The sequence below is a fragment of the Coffea eugenioides genome, chromosome 8 (genome assembly GCF_003713205.1).
Source record: "Coffea eugenioides isolate CCC68of chromosome 8, Ceug_1.0, whole genome shotgun sequence".
Lineage (NCBI taxonomy): Eukaryota > Viridiplantae > Streptophyta > Magnoliopsida > Gentianales > Rubiaceae > Coffea > Coffea eugenioides.
Genome location: NC_040042.1, coordinates 23600911 through 23621537, shown reverse-complemented (window position 1 = coordinate 23621537; position 20627 = coordinate 23600911). Strand labels below are relative to the sequence as shown.

The window sequence follows — 20627 nt, the reverse complement described above, 5'->3', positions numbered from 1 at the left end:
TCTTCATCCAGTCACTCGAAGCAAAGTGTAGCTTAGAGCTTGAAGTATCACTTGAACTTGAGGCTTCGACCCTCGAGGAGTTTGAACTCCCATGGATCCATCAAAGTATCTTTATTATAGAAAAGATTTGAAATCAATTACCTTCAAATTTAGTTAAGAAAAAAAAAAATCTTTTCTGTGTCTATAAAAGCATGCATGTTTTATCTGTAAACTAAAACATATATGTCTCTTTATTGTCCGTAAACAAAAACATATATGCTAGTTTAGAAAAGAATTTATCTAACAGGTGCTCGTTAGCCAAACCTTTTGCAAAATAGGAAGAACAGAAATAACACATATACTAGTGTACAAAATTGGAATGATGGAAAATGTTGTACAGAAATTTGTGGTACTTAAACCCTGATCCACATCTACCTTTCAAACAACGTCCTCAAGTAGGATTTAATTGCGCTACCACTGGAAACAACTTCCTTACTAGTCTCTCGGATGAAGACATGTACATTCGACTCATTTTGTTGCCAATAATCCGATTCCAATCTCAAAATTGAACAAAAAGGGCTACAAGCAACCAAGTGAACTTAAACTCGCACTCCATAGCACCAATCAATGGCAAACTAGCACCCCAAATGGCATAGCAAATGTTTTCAGGAATCTCTTGACAATATAAACATGGTTTTAAAGCAAATCTGATCATTGTCTCAACCAACAAACTAGTAAAATCAAGGGAAAAGTTCAATAAACTCAATCTGAGTTAAGTCGGATCTACCAATTTGAAGATAACTCACACAACACAAGAAGCTAATGGGAGCATCTACAAGGAGGATTTCAAGTAAAAAATATAGAGAGTGGATTTGAAATTTAAAAAGCAAAAAGGAACTTCAACTGTGATCTGCACTATAGTATAGCAGCTAAGAAACATTTGGAACCAAAATCATCTAACTATTGCTAAACAAGGAGGACAACCTGGGGCTTCCTTAGAGGATGAAGTGCACAATTTGTGATAAAGTAGTGCCAACAATCTTACACCCGTTTGCCAGCATATAACTTTCATAAAAGAGAGACAAAATAAAATACATCAACGTAGTCCTTCAACTTATTGCTTTGTAGAAACGAAAAGCTATTTAGTATTCAATTATGTTACTTTACAAGTATTCATACATTTCATTGCATGGCTTTAAATCGATTCACTGGTGCTCTTAGGGAAGAGATGTAACTCACATCTGCTTTCTCAATTCCATCAAAAAGATAATTGAAAGGTGGCATTTTTATGTATTTGCCCGAACCAAGATTAACCTTTAGTTCATTATTTTCCCAAACAATCCTTCCACCAACAATAGTTATCTCAACTTTTCCCTGCAGAACATCAAAAACAAAATCTTCCAAATTCAATACATACAAAGAGCCAATGTCAATCAGAAATGAAGACCGTACATTGGGAGTGAGACCTAGAGAATTCTTTTATATGGAACAAGATTTTCTTTTGCAAATTACTATCATTTTCTCAAGGACATCTAATAATATTAATCAGACATTCTTGACTTATTACGGTGCAACCAGAGTATCCAAATGTCTAATGCGTATAAACATACAAAAGCAGAATGCCCAGAAACCACACAGTAGATGCTCATCAATTCATTCTATTAGTTGAACTATATTCGTTATAAGCTGATTATATGAAACTGAAGATTAATCACGTAAAATAACAGGCATCTTTTGTTAGATTGCACTTGATTCTAGACCTACTTTGAAGGATCTAAACATGCCAAATCCTCCACAAATTCAAGGTGGCAATTTTCCTCACAAAAAAACCACTGAAAGCAGGGTACTGATATGTCCTTCAAAATACTGTTTTGTAATAGCAATGTCTTGAGCAGACGTGCATCAGATAGTTTGCAAACAATGGTAATTCATAGCATTTTAAAGTTCATAATGGATATCCCATGGATGAATGCACAACATTTTATAGATTTTTTTTTCAGTAGAATGCAATATTGTATAGATAATGAAATAAGAATAATGAAATTTTATCTGGATAATGCATCATAAACCTCAAATTCAAAGAAGAATCACATATGGCTTTGACAATCACTATGTGATCAGGTATAGAGCTCTATAAGTCTAAATAAGCTCAAAGTAATTTAATCTCTAGAAAGCTATGCACATTCAAATCCTTAATTACAACAAGCAGTAATGAAAAATTACCTTCCCGATCCATCCCTCATAGACATTTGTATCTGATCTTGAATGGTGAGAATTTGAGCTTATCTGAAAACTTGAATTGGGATTTAATATGATTATGTCTGCATCTGATCCAGGAAGTATTGCTCCCTTCTTTGGATAGATATTGAATATCCTAGCACTAGAACGTAAACTCATTTCAAAGGTCAAGGTGCAACAACTAAGTAGCTTAGGTGAGATTGAAGAGTCAAAAAACAGTCTTCAAAAGTATAATAGGTAGAATAAATGCTTAAAGTGAATAGTCAAAAGACAAGATCAAATATTAGTGATGACATACCATTCAGTGCTTGTTATCCGTACATAATCAGTGACAGATATTTTCCCTGAGGCCTGAAAAATAATAAACCAGGAAACAGAATTGTCCTTTTTTAGGAAAGAAGAAACTCCAAGGACTACCTATGTTGATTTGGTTTCAGTTAATTTACTATTGGACACTTGTATATATAACTTTGTATGACTGATGAGGTCCAATACAGCTTACCACCATTGTATCCCAAACCAGATGCATTCTCTCCTCAATGCCTACATTTCAATTCCAAGTAAGACTTCTTTAGAAAGTAGAAAATAACATCTGGACTACATCCATAATTGACTCATACTATTTGTAAGCAAAGGACAAGATGAATTACCATTGACACCATTTGGGATTTTTCTGAAATCATCTATTCCAAAAGCTTTCTGTGTTGAGTTGAAGGTACAGTGGTCGGTACCAACTAGCTGCAAAATGTAAAACATTAACAGGTTTATGATAGAGGATCAGCATAAAGATCACAAATAAGATGAACTGTAGATTTCCCTGAAAATAGTACATTTCCCTTGAAGGAAGTGCCAGGAAGCCATGTTGTCAACACATCAACTTTGAAGAAGAATTCAGGGACAAATCAAGTTCCGTTTCATTACGGCAGAAAATTTTCCAGTGCTGAAAAATATTTGGGGAAATTTGAAGTATGGAAATAGGAAGATTCATTATTTATAAGGGTTTAAATTCAGGGAAATTTTGGAATGGGGAGTAGAGTACTTTCCATATATTGTAATAAATAAATGCTGTAGGAAAAATCATGGATTTACCCTTATGTGGACATAAAGCACTCGTATGTGCTAATACATTTCATACATATGTGCACCTTAAAGAATAAAAATGTACTGAAAATATAGGGAAATTTTGGTAAATGGAAGTATTCAAACTTCCTATTCCCATTCTCCAAATTTTCTTTGGCTTCCCTTGGCTAGAAAATGGTCATGGGTTTCAAAGACTGCAAAGTAAATATGTAGCCACTGAAAAACCATCTAGCCATTGATACTGAAATTACATCCACCATAAGATCTTATGACACCATCAGATTTTCCTCCCATCTATAAGAACTTCATTACCTCAATAGATAAATTGTCCTCCTTCATTGTGAATAGAAAACCCCTCACCGTTCTTGATGTCATTCCCAATACATCAGTATCAAAATAAATGACACCTTGGATTGCTCAAAAGTTATCATCAAGATGCTTGGAACATTACTATAAGTAAATTTCTCCTCCTAGGTTTGAGTGGTAAAAGATTTCTAGGCAATCATGTCTTTGCCACAAAATTTTTTGCATGGAAACTATCTTCGGACAGAACACATTATACATTCAACTAAGAGGAACCCTAAAGGTTTTAAAACCGTCAACCCACCCACCTTTCCAAATGCTGATTTGCCAGTGTTCTCTGGCACCACGTGGAATCCCTAAGAATAACAAAATTTGTCTTACGTTTACAAAATGAAACTCTATCATTCCATTATTGAATAACTTGTCTTTTCAGTTAGTCTGAAAATACTCTCCTTTTTATAGACTAGAACTATAAAGCATAACCTTTTCAAATAACTTATATACAATAAGAGGTAATAGTCCCATGCATTCTTAATTAACTTTTCAATTTCAATTAGCCTATGAGTTGATGCACCTATTTCATACTATTTATTTACGCAATTGCAAGTTTGCAGCATTGCTTTGAAGGTTGCATCCAGTCAAACAAGGGTATTCAATAAGGAAGGGTTGTATGTCAATCATCAGGAAAAAACCTGTAGGACACCCATTGAAACCGCTGCCTGAAGAGCCCTTCCATGCCCTGGTGCTCGAATAGGTGGGCTCATGACAAACCTGAGCATAGAAAGCAAGATCATTGTTTTCTATTTTGCCCTTTTGAGGTAAATGGCCATGATCCATCATAAAAGACTCCATAGAGAGAGAAAGAGAAGGACAAGAAAGGAACTGAAGGGAAAGGAAATAAGTCCTTGCTTTGCTGCAATGTTGAAGTCTGGGTCCCAAAGGCCAGAATCATTTAGAACTAGACCTGAAACCACTGGTTCGCCAACAACTCGCTGACCTGCAATTGAAAAAAAAAAAATAAGAAGATGAAATCAATGCAAGGGAAATTCCAGATCTATACTTGTATTGAGAGCCTCTTATTATTCTCACTTGCAGATAATTATTACTACCAGAGTATCACAGTATAGACTGCTAAGCTAAAGGAGACACATTGAAACCATTAGAATCACTATTAACCGATTTCCTCCCAATTAAGTGTGTGTGCCTAAATGAGGAAAGAGGATGCATGCTAAACCCCTGTGGCTGCTCTTAAAGTCAGAACCAGCAACTTGCTACTTATTCTCTGAGCTTCATTCAACCACTAAGAGAACTGCCCCTTAAGGCAGACCTGAATACCAAATTTTATAGCTCAATTCTGTGGAAGGTAGCAATCGGAAAAGTTCGTCACTGAACAGACATGAGTTGACCGTAAGCATTTTTCTTCAAGGAAAGTTTGTAACTGGAGAATAGGCATGAGTTGATTCTGAGCATCTTTTTGGTTTTGTTTCTTATTGATTGACATGTTAAGTATGAGACCCAATAATTCAGATCCAGAAAGTAAATCATACAAAGAACAAGCATTGTATATATAATGTCGAAGATATTATCTCCTATGATTATGGGAGATATTATCTTCCATAATTACCTCCCATAATTATGGGATTTTATTGCTTATGATCAATCAAGTTTGATTGCTTATGATCAATCAAGTTTGAATAGATAGGATATGAGTTGATTATGTAATCCCTAAAATCATGGTTCTATTACCTCAAGTGGTGGCAGAACTATGATAGGGTTGTCCTATATATGCCTACCTTGTAAGCATATTTAGTGTGTGGGAAAATAAAGAAAAGGAGAGGTTTTTGTTCATTTTTTCCTTTTCTGTTAAAATTTACATGGTATCAGAGCTCCGGCTCTGTACCAATTCCTGTCATGAACTACCGAGCAGCCATGACTGGATCGACTGCTCACACAAGAGAAGACTCATCCTCGTCTTCAGTAGTTATCCAAACTACAGATTACTCCGCTTCAAATTCTTCTTCCCTACAAATAACCGTTCATAAATTAAATGGTTCCAATTATCTGGAATGGGCTCAATCTGTAAAGCTGGCTATCGATGGCAGAGGTAAACTCGGCCACCTTACTGGAGAAATTCAACAACCAGCTGCTGAAGATCCCAATTTGAAGAGATGGCATTCAGAGAACTCTCTAGTTATCGCTTGGTTGATAAACTCTATGGAACCAGCGATAGGAAAGCCGCACTTATTTCTGCCCACAGCCAAGGATGTGTGGGACGCTGTCCGGGATATGTATTCCGATATAGAGAATTCGTCTCAAATTTTCAATCTCAAGACGAAATTGTGGAAATCAAGACAAGAAGATAGAGATGTTACAACCTATTACAATCAGATGGTAACTTTATGGCAGGAATTGGATCTTTGTTATGAGGATGAATGGGACTGCCGTGCAGACAGTGTTCGATACAAGAAACGGGAGGAGAACGACAGAGTCTATGTCTTCTTGGCTGGACTAAATCAAGAACTCGATGAGGTGCGAGGTCGTATTTTGGGCAGGAAGCCTCTCCCCTCCATTCGTGAAGTATTTTCTGAAGTCAGAAGAGAAGAATCCAGGCGTAAGGTGATGCTGAAGTCATCACCAAAGTCCAAGGCAGAGGATGAAGTTGAGACTTCAGCATTGGTTTCTAAGGGGACAGATTTGGACGGGGATAAAAGAAGGAAGCCTTGGTGTGAACACTGTAAAAAGTCGTGGCACACAAAGGACACATGCTGGAAATTACATGGGAAACCATCGAATTTCAAGAAGAAAAATGGAGGTGATAGCAAGGTGTTGCAGACTGTGAATGAGGATTCTCAAAAGCAACAAACTGACTTTGAGACACCAGCCTTCACAAAGGAACAATTAAGCCAACTGTACAAACTCTTTAAGTCTCCACAATTTTCAGTCACTGAGCCAAAAAGCTTCACTCCTTTCTGTTCTTTTGCTAAAAATGGTAAACCTTTTACTATTGCTCTTTCATGTAAAACATCAAATGCATCTTGTCCACGGGTTATATGGGTTATTGATTCTGGGGCCACTGACCATATGACTAGTGTGTCACAATTATTTTCTACCTACAGTCCATGTGCAGGCAATAAAAGGGTCAAGGTTGCTGACGGATCATTATCCGTCATAGCTGGCATAGGTTCCGTTGTCATCTCTCCTACTCTAACACTTCATAGAGTTCTTCATGTTCCAAAGTTATCATGCAATTTGCTGTCCATAAGTAAATTAACTAGGGATCTCATGTGTCGGATTAATTTTTTCCCCTCTTTTTGTGAGTTTCAGGAACTGACCACGGGGAGGATGATTGGATGTGCTAGAGAAAATGGGGGACTTTACTTCCTTGAAGATGGATCAGATATGACAACACCAATCAAAAACACATGTTACGGGTCTGTCTCTATTACTAGTAATAAAGAGATTATGTTATGGCACTTTAGACTAGGACATCCTAGCTTTTATTACATGAAATACTTATTTCCAGATTTGTTTAAGAATAAAGATTCATCTTCTTTTCAATGTGAAATCTGCGAATTGGCTAAACATCATCGGTCTACATTTTCTATACATCCTTATCAGCCCTCAAAACCGTTTTTTCTATTACATACTGATGTTTGGGGTCCCTCTAGAATTTCAACTTCATCTGGAAAAAAATGGTTTGTTACATTCATCGATGATCACACAAGAGTTTGTTGGGTGTATTTGTTAAGAGAGAAATCAGAGGTTGCAAGTGTGTTTCAAAAATTCTACAGCATGGTTTTGACACAATTTCAAGAAAAAGTCAAAATTGTTCGGAGTGACAATGGAAAAGAATATTTCAATAAAATTTTGGGAAGTTTTTTTCTTGAAAAAGGGATTGTGCATCAAAGCTCCTGCAATGATACCCCACAACAGAATGGGGTAGCTGAAAGAAAAAATAAACATCTTTTAGAAGTGGCGAGGGCATTACTTTTTTCAAGAAATGTTCCTAAATATCTATGGGGCGAAGCAATTTTAACTGCTACATATCTCATAAACAGAATGCCCTCAAGAACCTTGAATTTCCAAACTCCTCTGAATTTTTTCAAAACCATTTATCCCATGTCTCGATTAACATATGAAGTCTCCTTAAAGGTGTTTGGGTGCATATCCTTTGTTCACAATCATGAACAAGGTCGAAGTAAGTTAGACCCTCGAGCAAGAAAATGCATTTTTGTTGGATATGCACCCACGCAAAAGGGGTATAAATGCTTTGACCCCATTTCGAAAAAAATGTTTGTAACCATGGATGTAACATTTTTTGAAGATAAACCTTTCTTTGGAGATCCTCTTCAGGGGGGGACTCGGCATGTAGAAGAACTTGTAGAAGATGATGATGTTTTTCGTATTGCAAATCAAATTCCTGATCAAAATTTTGTTGATAGGAGAATTGATTTTTCTGATTTTTTAGAAGAATCTGCAGCACAATTTCCTCAACAAGAATCTTTTCAAGATAATAATCCTAAAACAACAAATGACACTCTTCAATTTGCCCGTCAAAAGGATTTTGAAAAACGTGAAAAAATTGATCAGGGATTAGAAGAGGATCTCTTGTCTTTAGTGCCAATAACAGAGTCGAATTCTCTTAGTGAAAGAGATGGGAATGTAACTGAAAAAACCTTGAAAACCTATGTCCGGAAAAATCATCGAGGAAAAGATAAAGCTCCCCCTTCTCTTCACGACAAGGAATCCGAACCTAGGACAGAATTTAATGTTTTTGAGTCATTAGATAAAGTTTCCTCTGATTCAAAGATTGCTGATTTGGATCTTCCTATTGCACTTCGAAAGGGAGTGCGTTCTTGTACCAAACACCCTATGACTAACTATGTCTCTTATGAAAAGTTATCCCCTACCTTCTTGACATTTACTTCACAACTTTCTTCTGTGGAAATTCCAAAGAATGTACAGGAAGCATTACAAGTTCCAGAGTGGAGAAAGGCTATTGAAGAAGAGATGTATGCTCTTGAGAAGAATCACACATGGGAAGTAACAAATCTGCCACAAGGGAAAAGGACAGTAGGATGTAAATGGGTCTTTACCATCAAGTATAATTCCGATGGGACATTGGAACGGTACAAAGCTCGATTGGTGGCTAAAGGGTTCACTCAAACCTACGGGATCGATTATCTTGAAACTTTTGCTCCAGTGGCAAAATTAAACACTGTTAGGGTGCTTCTCTCAATAGCAGTAAACCTTGATTGGCCGCTCCAACAACTTGATGTCAAGAATGCATTTTTAAATGGTGATCTGGAGGAAGAGGTGTACATGGAGTCTCCCCCTGGATTTGAAGGGAAGTTTCAGTCTAGAGTTTGCAAGCTAAGAAAATCGTTATATGGTCTCAAACAATCTCCTAGGGCCTGGTTTGAAAAATTTACTAGGTCGGTAAAGAATCAAGGCTATACCCAAGCTCAGAGTGATCACACCATGTTTGTTAAACACTCCAAGGACGGGAAGATAGCAGTACTCATTGTGTACGTGGATGATATCATCCTCACAGGAGATGACTTAATTGAGATGGAACGGCTGAAGAAAAGTCTTGCTTCTAGCTTTGAAATCAAAGATTTGGGAACACTACGATATTTCTTAGGGATGGAGGTAGCTCGGTCCAAGAAGGGCATTGTTGTGTCCCAACGCAAGTATGTTTTGGATCTTTTAAAGGAAACAGGGATGAGTGGATGTCGACCTGCAGACACTCCTATGGATCCGAATCACAAGTTAGCAGATATAAAAGATGGAACACCAGTTGATACTGCTCGATACCAAAAGTTAGTAGGCAAGCTAATTTACTTGGCTCACACTCGTCCTGATATAGCTTTTTCAGTGAGTGTTGTGAGCCAGTTTATGCATTCTCCATATGAAGAGCACCTTGATGCAGTATATCGAATTCTGAGGTACTTAAAAAGTACTCCAGGAAAGGGATTGTTCTTTAAAAGAGGAGATCGAAAGACCATTGAAGCTTATACAGATGCTGATTGGGCAGGATCAGTCATTGATAGAAGATCAACCTCGGGATATTGTACCTTTGTATGGGGCAATTTGGTTACTTGGAGAAGTAAGAAACAAAGTGTTGTAGCTCGTAGTAGTGCAGAGGCAGAGTACCGAGCTATGGCTCATGGTGTGTGTGAGATGTTATGGCTGAAGAGAGTTTTAGGGGAGCTGAAAAGACCTATTGAACTTCCAATGAGGCTCTATTGTGATAACCAGGCGGCAATTAGCATAGCTCATAATCCTGTGCAACATGATAGAACCAAACATATTGAGATTGACCGCCACTTCATAAAAGAGAAACTTGAAGGAGGAATTATCTGCATGCCATTCGTTCCATCAGCTCAGCAAATAGCTGACATTCTCACCAAAGGACTCCTCAGACCAAATTTTGAACTTCTTACAAGCAAGTTGGACATGATAAATATATACGCACCAACTTGAGGGGGGGTGTCGAAGATATTATCTCCTATGATTATGGGAGATATTATCTTCCATAATTACCTCCCATAATTATGGGATTTTATTGCTTATGATCAATCAAGTTTGATTGCTTATGATCAATCAAGTTTGAATAGATAGGATATGAGTTGATTATGTAATCCCTAAAATCATGGTTCTATTACCTTAAGTGGTGGCAGAACTATGATAGGGTTGTCCTATATATGCCTACCTTGTAAGCATATTTAGTGTGTGGGAAAATAAAGAAAAGGAGAGGTTTTTGTTCATTTTTTCCTTTTCTGTTAAAATTTACATATAATTGTTAAGAGAATATAAGTATTCTTGTAGATAATAAATTAGTAAGGGTATTCTTGTAAATAGTTTGTTAGGTTTGTTGTGAGGACCCGTAAATTTTTCTTATTTATTTTATTTTCCCGCGTGCATTTTTCTTACTTTATTTTATTATCGTAATTTGCCAGAGATTTTTATAAGTGAGTATCGTTTTTAAACCATTTTCCTAGTATAAGTGAGTACCTGTTAAGCTTGAGGAGCGTTATGGACGTGGGACCCGCTAGTGCAGTAAGTGCGATATATTTTTGGCGACTGGGTGAATTTTCATAACAGTATATTATGTTACAAGATACTAGGAGATAATTAGAAGCTAGCTAGATAGATTAGCTTTGGAGGATAAGAAGATGAGGGTAAAACTAAGAAAGGCCAAGTGTCATGAAATTAGTGGATGTTGGACTTTGACCCAAGGTTTCTTAACTTTACTAAATAAAAAATTTGACCAAAATTCATCTCATTTTTCTTCATGCTTGGCCGGCCAAAAGGGAGAAAAACTAAGAGAGAAAACTTCCTTTCCAACTTCCAAAAATTGCTTGAATCTTGAGTTTTAGCCAACAACTTTGCAAACCACTCCTTATAAGTTGCTCTTTAGAGAAGATTAAAACTTGTTGTGGAGTTATTTTGGAAGGAAAAAGCCTAATCTACCATTTTTCCTTGTGGTTATAAGGTAACTTGTCTTGAACATCCTTCTTTACTTCTAATAGTTGCATATTAGTGGCTTAAGGTTGTAGTTTTAGTAGTTTTATGAGACATATTGTGGTTTGAGGTGATGATATGAAAATTTTCAGTTTTTATGATGTAATTTCTGCTCACATGTAATGATTGAGGGTTGGCCATGTTTTGCTAGTTTGTTATATGAAAGATTGAAGGATTATGGAGTAGATTAACTTGCCTAAAGAAATTTCCAGCTTATGTGTTTAAATTCCAGCTTTAGGGCTTCTAATTTGAGCTACCATTTGGTTGTATTTGAAGGGTATTGTGATCCTAATTAAGTGTGTTAAATGGTTTATGATTTGTATGTACAATTGGGGTTGAATTGATATGAGTTTGGGTGTTGAGTTTTGAATGGAAAAGTAGGAAAAAAAACAAGGGAGGTGCTGCTGAAATTTCTGCAAGAACTCTTGAGCAGTTTTGGGAAATCTGTTATATCTTGATATAGAAATGTCGGAATTGAGTTCCGTTTATTGCGTTTGAAACTAGATTCATAGAACTACAAACCGTGAAAATTTCAGACCCTGGTTCTGTCTGTGTGATTTATGGTGATTTTCCAAAGTTGAATGTAATTACATACCTGTTCTGTTTTTTACTGGATAAAATTGCAATTTGAGACTCAAATTTGACTGACTTGTGATCTGAATCTTATAAATGTGTCTTCTGAGAAATTGTACCCCTTTGAGTCTATTTTCCGACAATATAAATTTTATCAATTTTGGACTTAAGAAACTTGAGATATGATTTTTCAAATAGTATTGCGCAAAACTGGAAAATTCTGTTTTCCTAGCACTGATCTTACTCTCATTTCCACTTCAAATTTGGAGATGATAAATCATTGTAGGTAGAGCTTTGAGGTCGATCATGTCCCTAGGACCAAGTATTACCTTTTCACTCAAAAGTCACATTTTATCTCTTTGCATTTGTAGTTCTTTTGAATAGGCATATGACTCGTAATCGAGCCACACTTGTACATTCCGTTTACTAGGTTTTGGATGTGCAAACCTCAATTGTTTTACCTTGATTATTCTTAGGGTTTCACGGTGATCCAAACCCTACTTTGGGTGAAAACTTGTGAAGTTATCTTTGCTTGAACTGATGAGTGTACCACTCCCCTGAATTATTGCTAAACTGGTTATCTGTACTTGCAAATTGCTATTTGAATGTCTTTACCGACTGTTTATTTTGTATGAGACGAGAGTGTACTTTATCACACTCATTTCTCTTGCTTGTTTACTAGTTCCTGTATCAATTTGAACTTGTTATCTGAGCCTGTTATGATGTCGTTTGGAAGTGTATCCAACGACCTTCCTATTAAACCTGAACTCAACCTCATGGGGAGTCAATTGAATCGAGCCAGCAAAGACTTGATTGAAGAAAATTGACAATCCATGAGTGCCTGTTTTTGGAAAATCTTTAGGTATTGAAGACTCTGGATTTCCGGTAAACTCGAGTATTACCATTCTTTAGGTATTGAAGACTGTTCCTGTAAGGGGTATGTTTGATGGACGGAATTTGGCATTAAGTGGTGCTCTACTGAACTAGTTACTTTATTTTAAAATTGACGGAGTGTCAACTACTACTTAATCAAGATCTGGTACTACAACGGGAATCTGGCTCCTGAGAGTCACCTGTATCCGTCCTATTTGAATCACTGTTTTAACTGCTTTACTTTATATCTGATATGTGTATCTGACTAATTAAACATTAAATGCCATGATTCTTGACTACTTGGATTTTTGGTATCTCATTGAGCGTAAACTCACCCCCTTCCCGTTATCTTTATTTTCCTTACAGGGGCAAACTGTGAAATCATGATTTTGGATGAAAGAATCGAGTTAGTGTAAACGTTCCCTTTGTTAAGCTCCTTTGTAATAGAAAAACGCTAATTATATTTCGATCTAGTGTCACACTTTTACTTGTAAAGTTCCAACGTGTGTTTCAAAGTGTTTATTCATGTCTCTCTCATGTATTTGTTGGTAAATGTACGTTCGATGGGTTTACACGAACTTTACTTGTATCCGTTGGGGATTCGAACGAGTGCGGGATTTGATCGAAAAAAGAAAATTTTTGGCGAAAAACTGTTCACCGAATCCGGCCGTATATCCTGTCAGTTCTTGGCAGGATACTTAGCCGGATTGGCAGGGGAAGTTGAAAAAAATTTGGTTTCGCTACTGCCTTGAATCCGGCCGGATTGTGACGTGGCAGTCCTTTTCCGTTTTCGTTTCGTTTCGTGCTTGTGGGAGCGTACTTTCGACATATCATGGCACCGTGCGTTTTGAAAATCTTGTATTCGGCTTAGTAGTCCTGACGAGAGTTGGGCAGGCAGTCCGCTAACCCCTTTGGTTCGCCTAGGGGAAGGTGGGGCTGTCATATTTGTACACCTATAAATACTAGTTGGTCACTCATAATACTGTGACCAGATGTTTTCCTCCTAAAATACCTGTTATCATGGTATTAGAGCTAAAGTCCTAGGGTTAGGATTAAACATCTAGTCAAAAGTCTTGTTCACGCGACACTGTTCATCGCGGCACTGTTCACGCATACTGTTCATGGGGGTACTGTTCATCGCGGCACTGTTCATTGCGGCACTGTTCATCTAGAGTTTTGACCCGTTCTTTGGTTTGACGTGCTATTCGCTATGGTTGAAAGGTTTGTTAATGCGGTTACCACTGACCAAGTTGAATCAAGTTCTTCAGCACATGGGTCCCAGAAGACTCTTACTATATCCGAGGAAGATTATGTTAAATTCCTACAGTATCAAACTACAAATCACGCATCTCTTCCCTCTGTTTTTTTAGCACAAAAAGGTAATGACTCATGGATTATTGACTCCGGGCTACTGATCATATTTCAGGTACCTCTAAAAATTTTTCTAACTTTCAAGAGTCTATTTCTTTTCCTCATGTTGCTTTAGCTGATAGATCTACTTCTAAAGTTAAAGGACTAAGCACTGTAGAAATTAACTCATCTCTTCCGCTGTCTTCTGTTCTTTACGTACCCAATTTGCCCTTTAATCTAATGTCTGTTAGTAAGCTCACTAAATCTCTACAGTGTTCAGTTATTTTTTCTCCTGATTTTGTTGTCATTCAGGATTTGAAGACAAAGAGGACGATTGGTGGAGGGCATGAGCATAATGGTCTTTATTTTCTCAACTCCAATGGTCTGATTGCATGTCCTGCTACTGTTTCTCCTCTTGAAATTCACTGTCATTTAGGTCATCCGTCTTTACAAAATTTGAAAAAGTTGATTCCTACTTTGAGTCAGTTGTCTTCGTTAGAATGTGAGTCTTGTCAGTTAGGAAAGCATCATCTTATTTCTTTTGCTCCTAGAGTCAATAAACGGGTTTCTGAACCCTTTTTGTTAGTTCATTCTAATGTTTTGGGTTCTAGTCAAGTCACTTCAAAGTTATGTTTTAAATATTTTGTAATCTTTGTTGATGATTTTTTCCAGAGTTACATGGCTTTATTTAATGAAAGATCGTTCAGAATTATATTCCATTTTTTGTGCATTTGTTACAAAAATAAAGAATCAATTTGGTGTCTGTACGTATACTTCGCAGCGATAATGCGAAAGAATATTTTTCCACTCCTTTTAATATCTTTATGACTAAGTCTGGTATTATTCATCAGTCTTCTTGTCCTCACACTCCACAACAGAATGAAGTTGCAGAAAGAAAAATTGGACATTTAATCGAAATTGCTCGAACACTGTTGTTGCACATGAATGTGCCCAAACAATTTTGGAGTGATGCAGTTCTAACTGCATGTTATTTAATTAGTCGCATGCCATCTAATATTTTTGGAGGTCAATTACCTCACTGCATTCTTTTTTCTCATAAACATGTGTTTAAATTACCTCCTCATATTTTTGGATGTGTGTGCTTTGTTCATCAGTTTGCTCCCGGGGTGGATAAATTAGATCCTCGTGCTATTAAGTGTATTTTCTTAGGATACGCACGAGCGCAAAAAGGGTATAGATGTTACAGTCCAGTTTTAAATCGATTTTTTACTTGTGCTAATGTTACTTTCTTTAAATCCACTCCATATTTTATGAAACACGGTATGCCTTGTGAGTTAGACCAGTGTCCCTCTTTTTCCTCTCCTGTTTTACCAGTCCCTTCCTCTTTATTACCTGAGTTATCTAGTCCACCAGATTCCATAACTCGATTATCTCATCCTAATCTTCAAGTTTATTCTCGTCGTTCCATGGTTGAGAAAGTTCCTGATATGCCACGCATTTCACCAATTAACTCTCAATCTTCAAATTCAGGTATGACGCCCTCCTCTGAGTCAGATCTTCCTATTGCTTTATGCAAAGGTAAAAAACATTGTAATTCTCATCCTATTTCTAATTTTGTTTCTTATTCCCGTCTTTCTATGTCATATTCTTCTTTTGTTGCTTCCCTTGATTCTGTCTCCATTCCTAAGCCTATTACCTATGCTCTTAATCATCCTGGTTGGAGATTAGCTATGCAAGAAGAGATGTCTGCTTTGGAACAAAATGGTACTTGGGATCTTGTCCCTCGTCCTTCAGGTAAGCCTATTGTTGGTTGTAAATGGGTGTACACTATAAAAGTGTAGCCTAATCGTTCTATTGATAGATTGAAGGCTCGTCTGGTAGGTAGAGGATTTACTCAGACGTATGGAATAGACTACTTAGAAACATTTTCTCCTGTTGCAAAGATTACATCTGTTCGTCTTCTTATCTCTTTGGCAGCCACTTATAATTGGCCATTGCATCAGTTGAATGTGAAAAATGCATTTCTGCATGGAGATTTGGAAGAAGAGGTATATATGGAACAACCTCCTGGATTTGTTATTCAGAGGGAGAATTCGCGGTTGGTTTGTTATTTGAAAAAATCCTTATATGGATTGAAACAGTCTCCGAGGGCCTGGTTTGGCCGGTTTAGTAATGTTGTCATGGAGTTCGGTCTAACAAGATGTGGAGTAGATCACTCCGTATTTTATCGGTATTCTAATACTGGTAAAATTTTATTAGTTGTTTATGTGGATGATATTGTGATTACAGGTGATGATGTTGTGGGGATCCAGAAACTTAAATCCAATCTGCAGGCAAACTTTCAGACAAAGAATTTAGGTCATCTACAGTATTTTCTGGGTATTGAGGTAGCTCGGTCTAAATATGAGATTTATTTATGTCAAAGGAAATATGTACTTGATATGCTGAATGAAGTTGGGATGTTAGGTTGCCGACCTGTGAATACTCCTATGGATCCTAATGTGAAATTAGTAGGCGATCAAGGTACATTACTAGATGATCCTAGACAATATCGAAGACTTGTGGGTAAATTAAATTAACTCACTGTAACGAGACCTGATATTTCGTTTGCATTGAGTGTTGTGAGTCAATTTCTTGATACCCCTCGTACTAGTCATTCGGATGCTGTTATATGGATTCTCAGGTATCTTAAGAGTGCTCCTAGAAAAGGGTTGCTGTATCAAAATCATGGACACACTGATATTGAAGGATATAGTGATGAAGATTGGGCTGGTTCTGCCTCAGATCGAAGATCGACCACAGGATATTGTGTATTTGTTGGTGGTAATTTAGTGTCGTGGAAGAATAAGAAGCAAACAGTTGTCTCCAGATCAAGTGCAGAATCTGAATACCGCGCTATGGCTCACACTGTGTGAGTTGGTTTGGTTGAAGAGCATGTTATTTGTAATTGGGTTTGAGCATAAACAGCCTATGAATTTAGTGTGTGATAAACAGGCAACTGTTCATATTGCGTCTAATCCAGTGTTTCATGAAAGGACAAAACATATTGAAGTCGATTGTCATTTCATTCGAGAGAAATTGCTTGACGGAGTCATCAAGACATCTCATGTACCGTCTGTAGATCAATTAGCTGATGTATTTACCAAGAGTTTAGGGGGCTCGAGGGTGAAATACATTTGTAACAAGTTGGGTGCTTATGATATATATGCTCCAACTTGAGAGGGAGTATTAAGAGAATATAAGTATTCTTGTAGGTAATAAATTAGTAAGGGTATTCTTGTAAATAGTTTGTTAGGTTTGTACTCCTATAAATACTAGTTGGTCACTCATAATACTGTGACTAGATGTTTTCCTCCCAAAATACCTGTTATCAATAATAAAGGTTAATACTGAATGACTAGATTTAATCTAGCCAAGATGGGCTTGATACACAAAATAGCCTCTTAAAGCAAGCACAAGTAGGACTTTGATCATCCATGTAGTTTGAGCACAACTCATGCACAGCCCACTACTGAGCTCTCTTGTACCTAAAACTCAAAATTCAGGCTATTTTAGCAAACTGAAAAGCAGAGAACACCAAGAAGTATAACTATATCTTTTCTTTTTTTGGTATTTTTTCCCTACCCTCTCCCCACAAGTATAAAAAGAGTGGTCCCATGTTTTGTCATATGTTGGTGTCCACTTGTTCAACCTATATATATCTTAAGGCAAAAACTTTGGATGGCCCTCCAACTATTAAGTTGATCGACTTTTAGCCCTCCAACTATTAAGTGCATACTTTTACCCTCAAACTTGTAAAATGGTATACTCCCCATGCTTTTGGCTAGAGAAAATTTTAGAAACCTCCTCTGAAGTTTATGTTAATATCACTTGCCATCCTTAAAGTCTAAAAAATATCACTAAACTCCCCTAAAACCATACCTTTTGTAACAATCTCACCCTTGTATCATCAAAATATTCTTATACTAATCATTTAATCAGAGACATATTTTTCTCCCAATTCTACCCTTATATGTTGTCTTATATTGAATTTTCTACCAAATTAATTATAATATATGATATGCGTGTCTTGCCTAAAAATTTTCTCTTCCATAATATTTTGCCTCGGGAGGTTTCCGAAATTATCTGTAGCCAAAAGGGTGGAGAGTATACCCTTTTACAAGTTAGAGGGGCAAAAATATACACTTAATAATTGTAGCGCTAAAAGTCAACCAACTATATAGTTTGAGGGCCATTCAGATTTTTTGCCCCATATCTTGAGTGTTAAATAGATAGGGATCTACACGTTGAATTTCCATAGGACTAATGGCCTTTGATTGTTTCACACAAGCAATTAACAGCATATCTGTGATGTATAAAAGTTATACATATTTGTTATGCTAGGTATACCAATTGTGCTTACCCACACAGTGCACGTGATAAAATACAAGGAGAAAAGGAATTGGAGGTAACTTACACAAACAAGACTTTAATCTACTAAAGAAGTGGCTGCAAAGGAAAATTCTTTTTGTCTTCATTTCTGTTATTCTTGACCAAAAAAAACATACTGCCTTTGATTATCATCTCTTTGTATTTATCTTTTTCTGGTCAATAATTATTTGTACTAGAACTCGTAAATTTACATCACCAAGAATGCCTGATATCATGATTTGAAAGACTTCTGACCATGATACAATGAGTATGGTATTCTCAACACGAGCTAAAGTTTGCCTTGTTCATGCAATTGAGCTGAATGAGCTAAAACTCATGTTTGCTTGAGAATTTACAAGCTGAACTAGAGTCATTATACATGAGCTGACACTTGACAGATAAAAGTAAACGGCATATCACCTCACTCTCCCCAGCTTCTGCAATTATGTGCATTGGGTTGCTCATTTCAAAATGAAAACTTCAGACACTCAAGGCCAACTAAATTAAAATGTTTGAGATTCAAAGAAATGAAAACCATTAAATGCAATTGGATGAAAATATATCCTTGAATAAGCCAAAAAAAAAACCAACATATAGCTATTATGAACACTTTATGATATAAGGTTACTCAACTGGAACTGCCTCAAGAGTTGCCGGCTTTTGAAGTTAGTTCTGGGATTAGGTTTATTTAATCAGCAAAAGTCAATTGATAAAACTGATAAAAAACTGGTATGCCTACTCCCCAGCCCATTTAGGTGATGTGCATTTTAATAAATAAAAAAAAAAGATTAAAGATAATTCAATTTAGGGAGATTAACAGGTCAATAATCTCCTTTTTTTCTTTTGTTTTTCCTAGTAAATAGGTCAATAATCTATTATATTACACAAAATGATTATGAGCTAATAATATAGTTCTATGAAGGCAAAGATAAGTGAAGCAAAAGAAAGGAACAAAGATAAATATCAAGGGTGACACATTACTATGGATTAGATTAGAAAATTAAACTTAGAACACCGGCCCTGTTTGATAACCCAATTCAGCATTTAAACTTAATGAATTCAGATTTTAACATATGTAGACGCGTTTGATAACCAAAAATTGAACATCTGAATTAATTAAGTGGCACTGAATTTCCTAGGCAAAGCTTGCTCCCAAAATTAAGTGATAAACTATTCACTTATCACTGAATGTGATATACACTCAAATATATTAGATTTAATACTTAACAATTCAATAACTTCATAGATTCAAACTTCAAATTTCAGATTTCAGACTTCAATTTTCATACTTCAGTTTTATCAAACGCACCCTAAATTGTTGACCAACCATTTTGCATGTATTTTATATTAGAGTATAGAATTGAAGCATCCCACACAAACTGAGGTTAGAGATTCAGGATCAAGTCATATACCAGCAACTAGTTTAAGGTTTTAAAAGACAAACCTAATTTCCGAGCTTTAGCTATTTCTTCCATTGCATCAATGCTCATGACATGTACTATGTACAAAGGTGTGTTAATAAAACCAGCCAAACGAATAGCCCGAGCAGTGGCCTCTGCTTCTAGCTGCATGAAGATTTCGCTAAGGGAACTGCCATGAATTGTAAATTAAAAAAAATCATGATAAAAAGTAAATTATTACTTCTCTAGTTTGAGAAGACAAAATTAGACGCAACAAATCTGGTCACCAAATTTGACATCTGATTTTAAAAGCCAAACAGAAAAATTGTTGTGTTCCTATTGTTAGAGCAGCTATCATTGTAACTTTATGGTGCTAATAAGAACTGGTGCAAAGACAAGCCAAAATTCATTAACAAGTTATGGATGAACTTTTCAGATGGATAAAACCACAGCTTTAGGTATTTGAAGACAACTAAGGAATACATTTTAAACTTACACAAGAAGTACTGACATAAACAGTGGTTGGCCCTTGAATATCCCAGATCTCATGGATTTAAGGAGTTATCAGTTACATTGAGATTAAATACCTAATGGAAGAATCAAACAACCGTTGGGATTTCACGATAGTACGAGACGACAAACATAAAGGCCATGTCCAAGAGATCAATATCAGGACAGCAATGTAGAAAGTGATGAAGAACAACAGTGCATAAACAGTAGTTCTTCAAGTTTCATTTCATATATTTTAAAAAATGCATTAGAATCGTAGTATTTGTATCTCATTAACTGGGTATAAAATTGCATCACCAGGACAGATAATCTTGGGTTGAAATTAATATGTCTGAAGATGGATTTAGCATCATGCCATCTACTCTAATAAGATAACTGCATGACCATCTGCAGCAAACTAATAACTATCTAGAGGTTAACTTT

The 20627-nt window shown here is 36.4% G+C and overlaps 1 protein-coding gene across 3 annotated transcripts; it reads right to left on the bottom strand.

Annotated features, from left to right (window-relative positions):
• Positions 1–890: 890 nt before the first annotated feature.
• On the bottom strand, positions 891–20432 carry LOC113779117 (dihydropyrimidinase-like). 3 transcript variants are annotated; one of them, XM_027324570.1, is made up of 10 exons: positions 20191–20428; positions 19739–19859; positions 4510–4597; positions 4293–4371; positions 3909–3956; positions 2868–2955; positions 2720–2760; positions 2516–2568; positions 2203–2359; positions 891–1353 (listed from the first exon to the last, which is right to left on the bottom strand). In XM_027324570.1, exons 2-10 carry the CDS (start codon positions 19782–19784, stop codon positions 1162–1164), a joined length of 792 nt encoding a protein of 263 aa, XP_027180371.1. In that variant the 5' UTR covers positions 19785–19859; positions 20191–20428; the 3' UTR covers positions 891–1161. The 3 variants fall into 3 exon arrangements, with proteins under 3 accessions (XP_027180371.1, XP_027180369.1, XP_027180370.1); XM_027324568.1 differs by having other exon boundaries at positions 19739–20432; XM_027324569.1 differs by lacking the exon at positions 3909–3956 and having other exon boundaries at positions 19739–20421.
• Between the last annotated feature and the right edge of the window lie 195 nt (positions 20433–20627).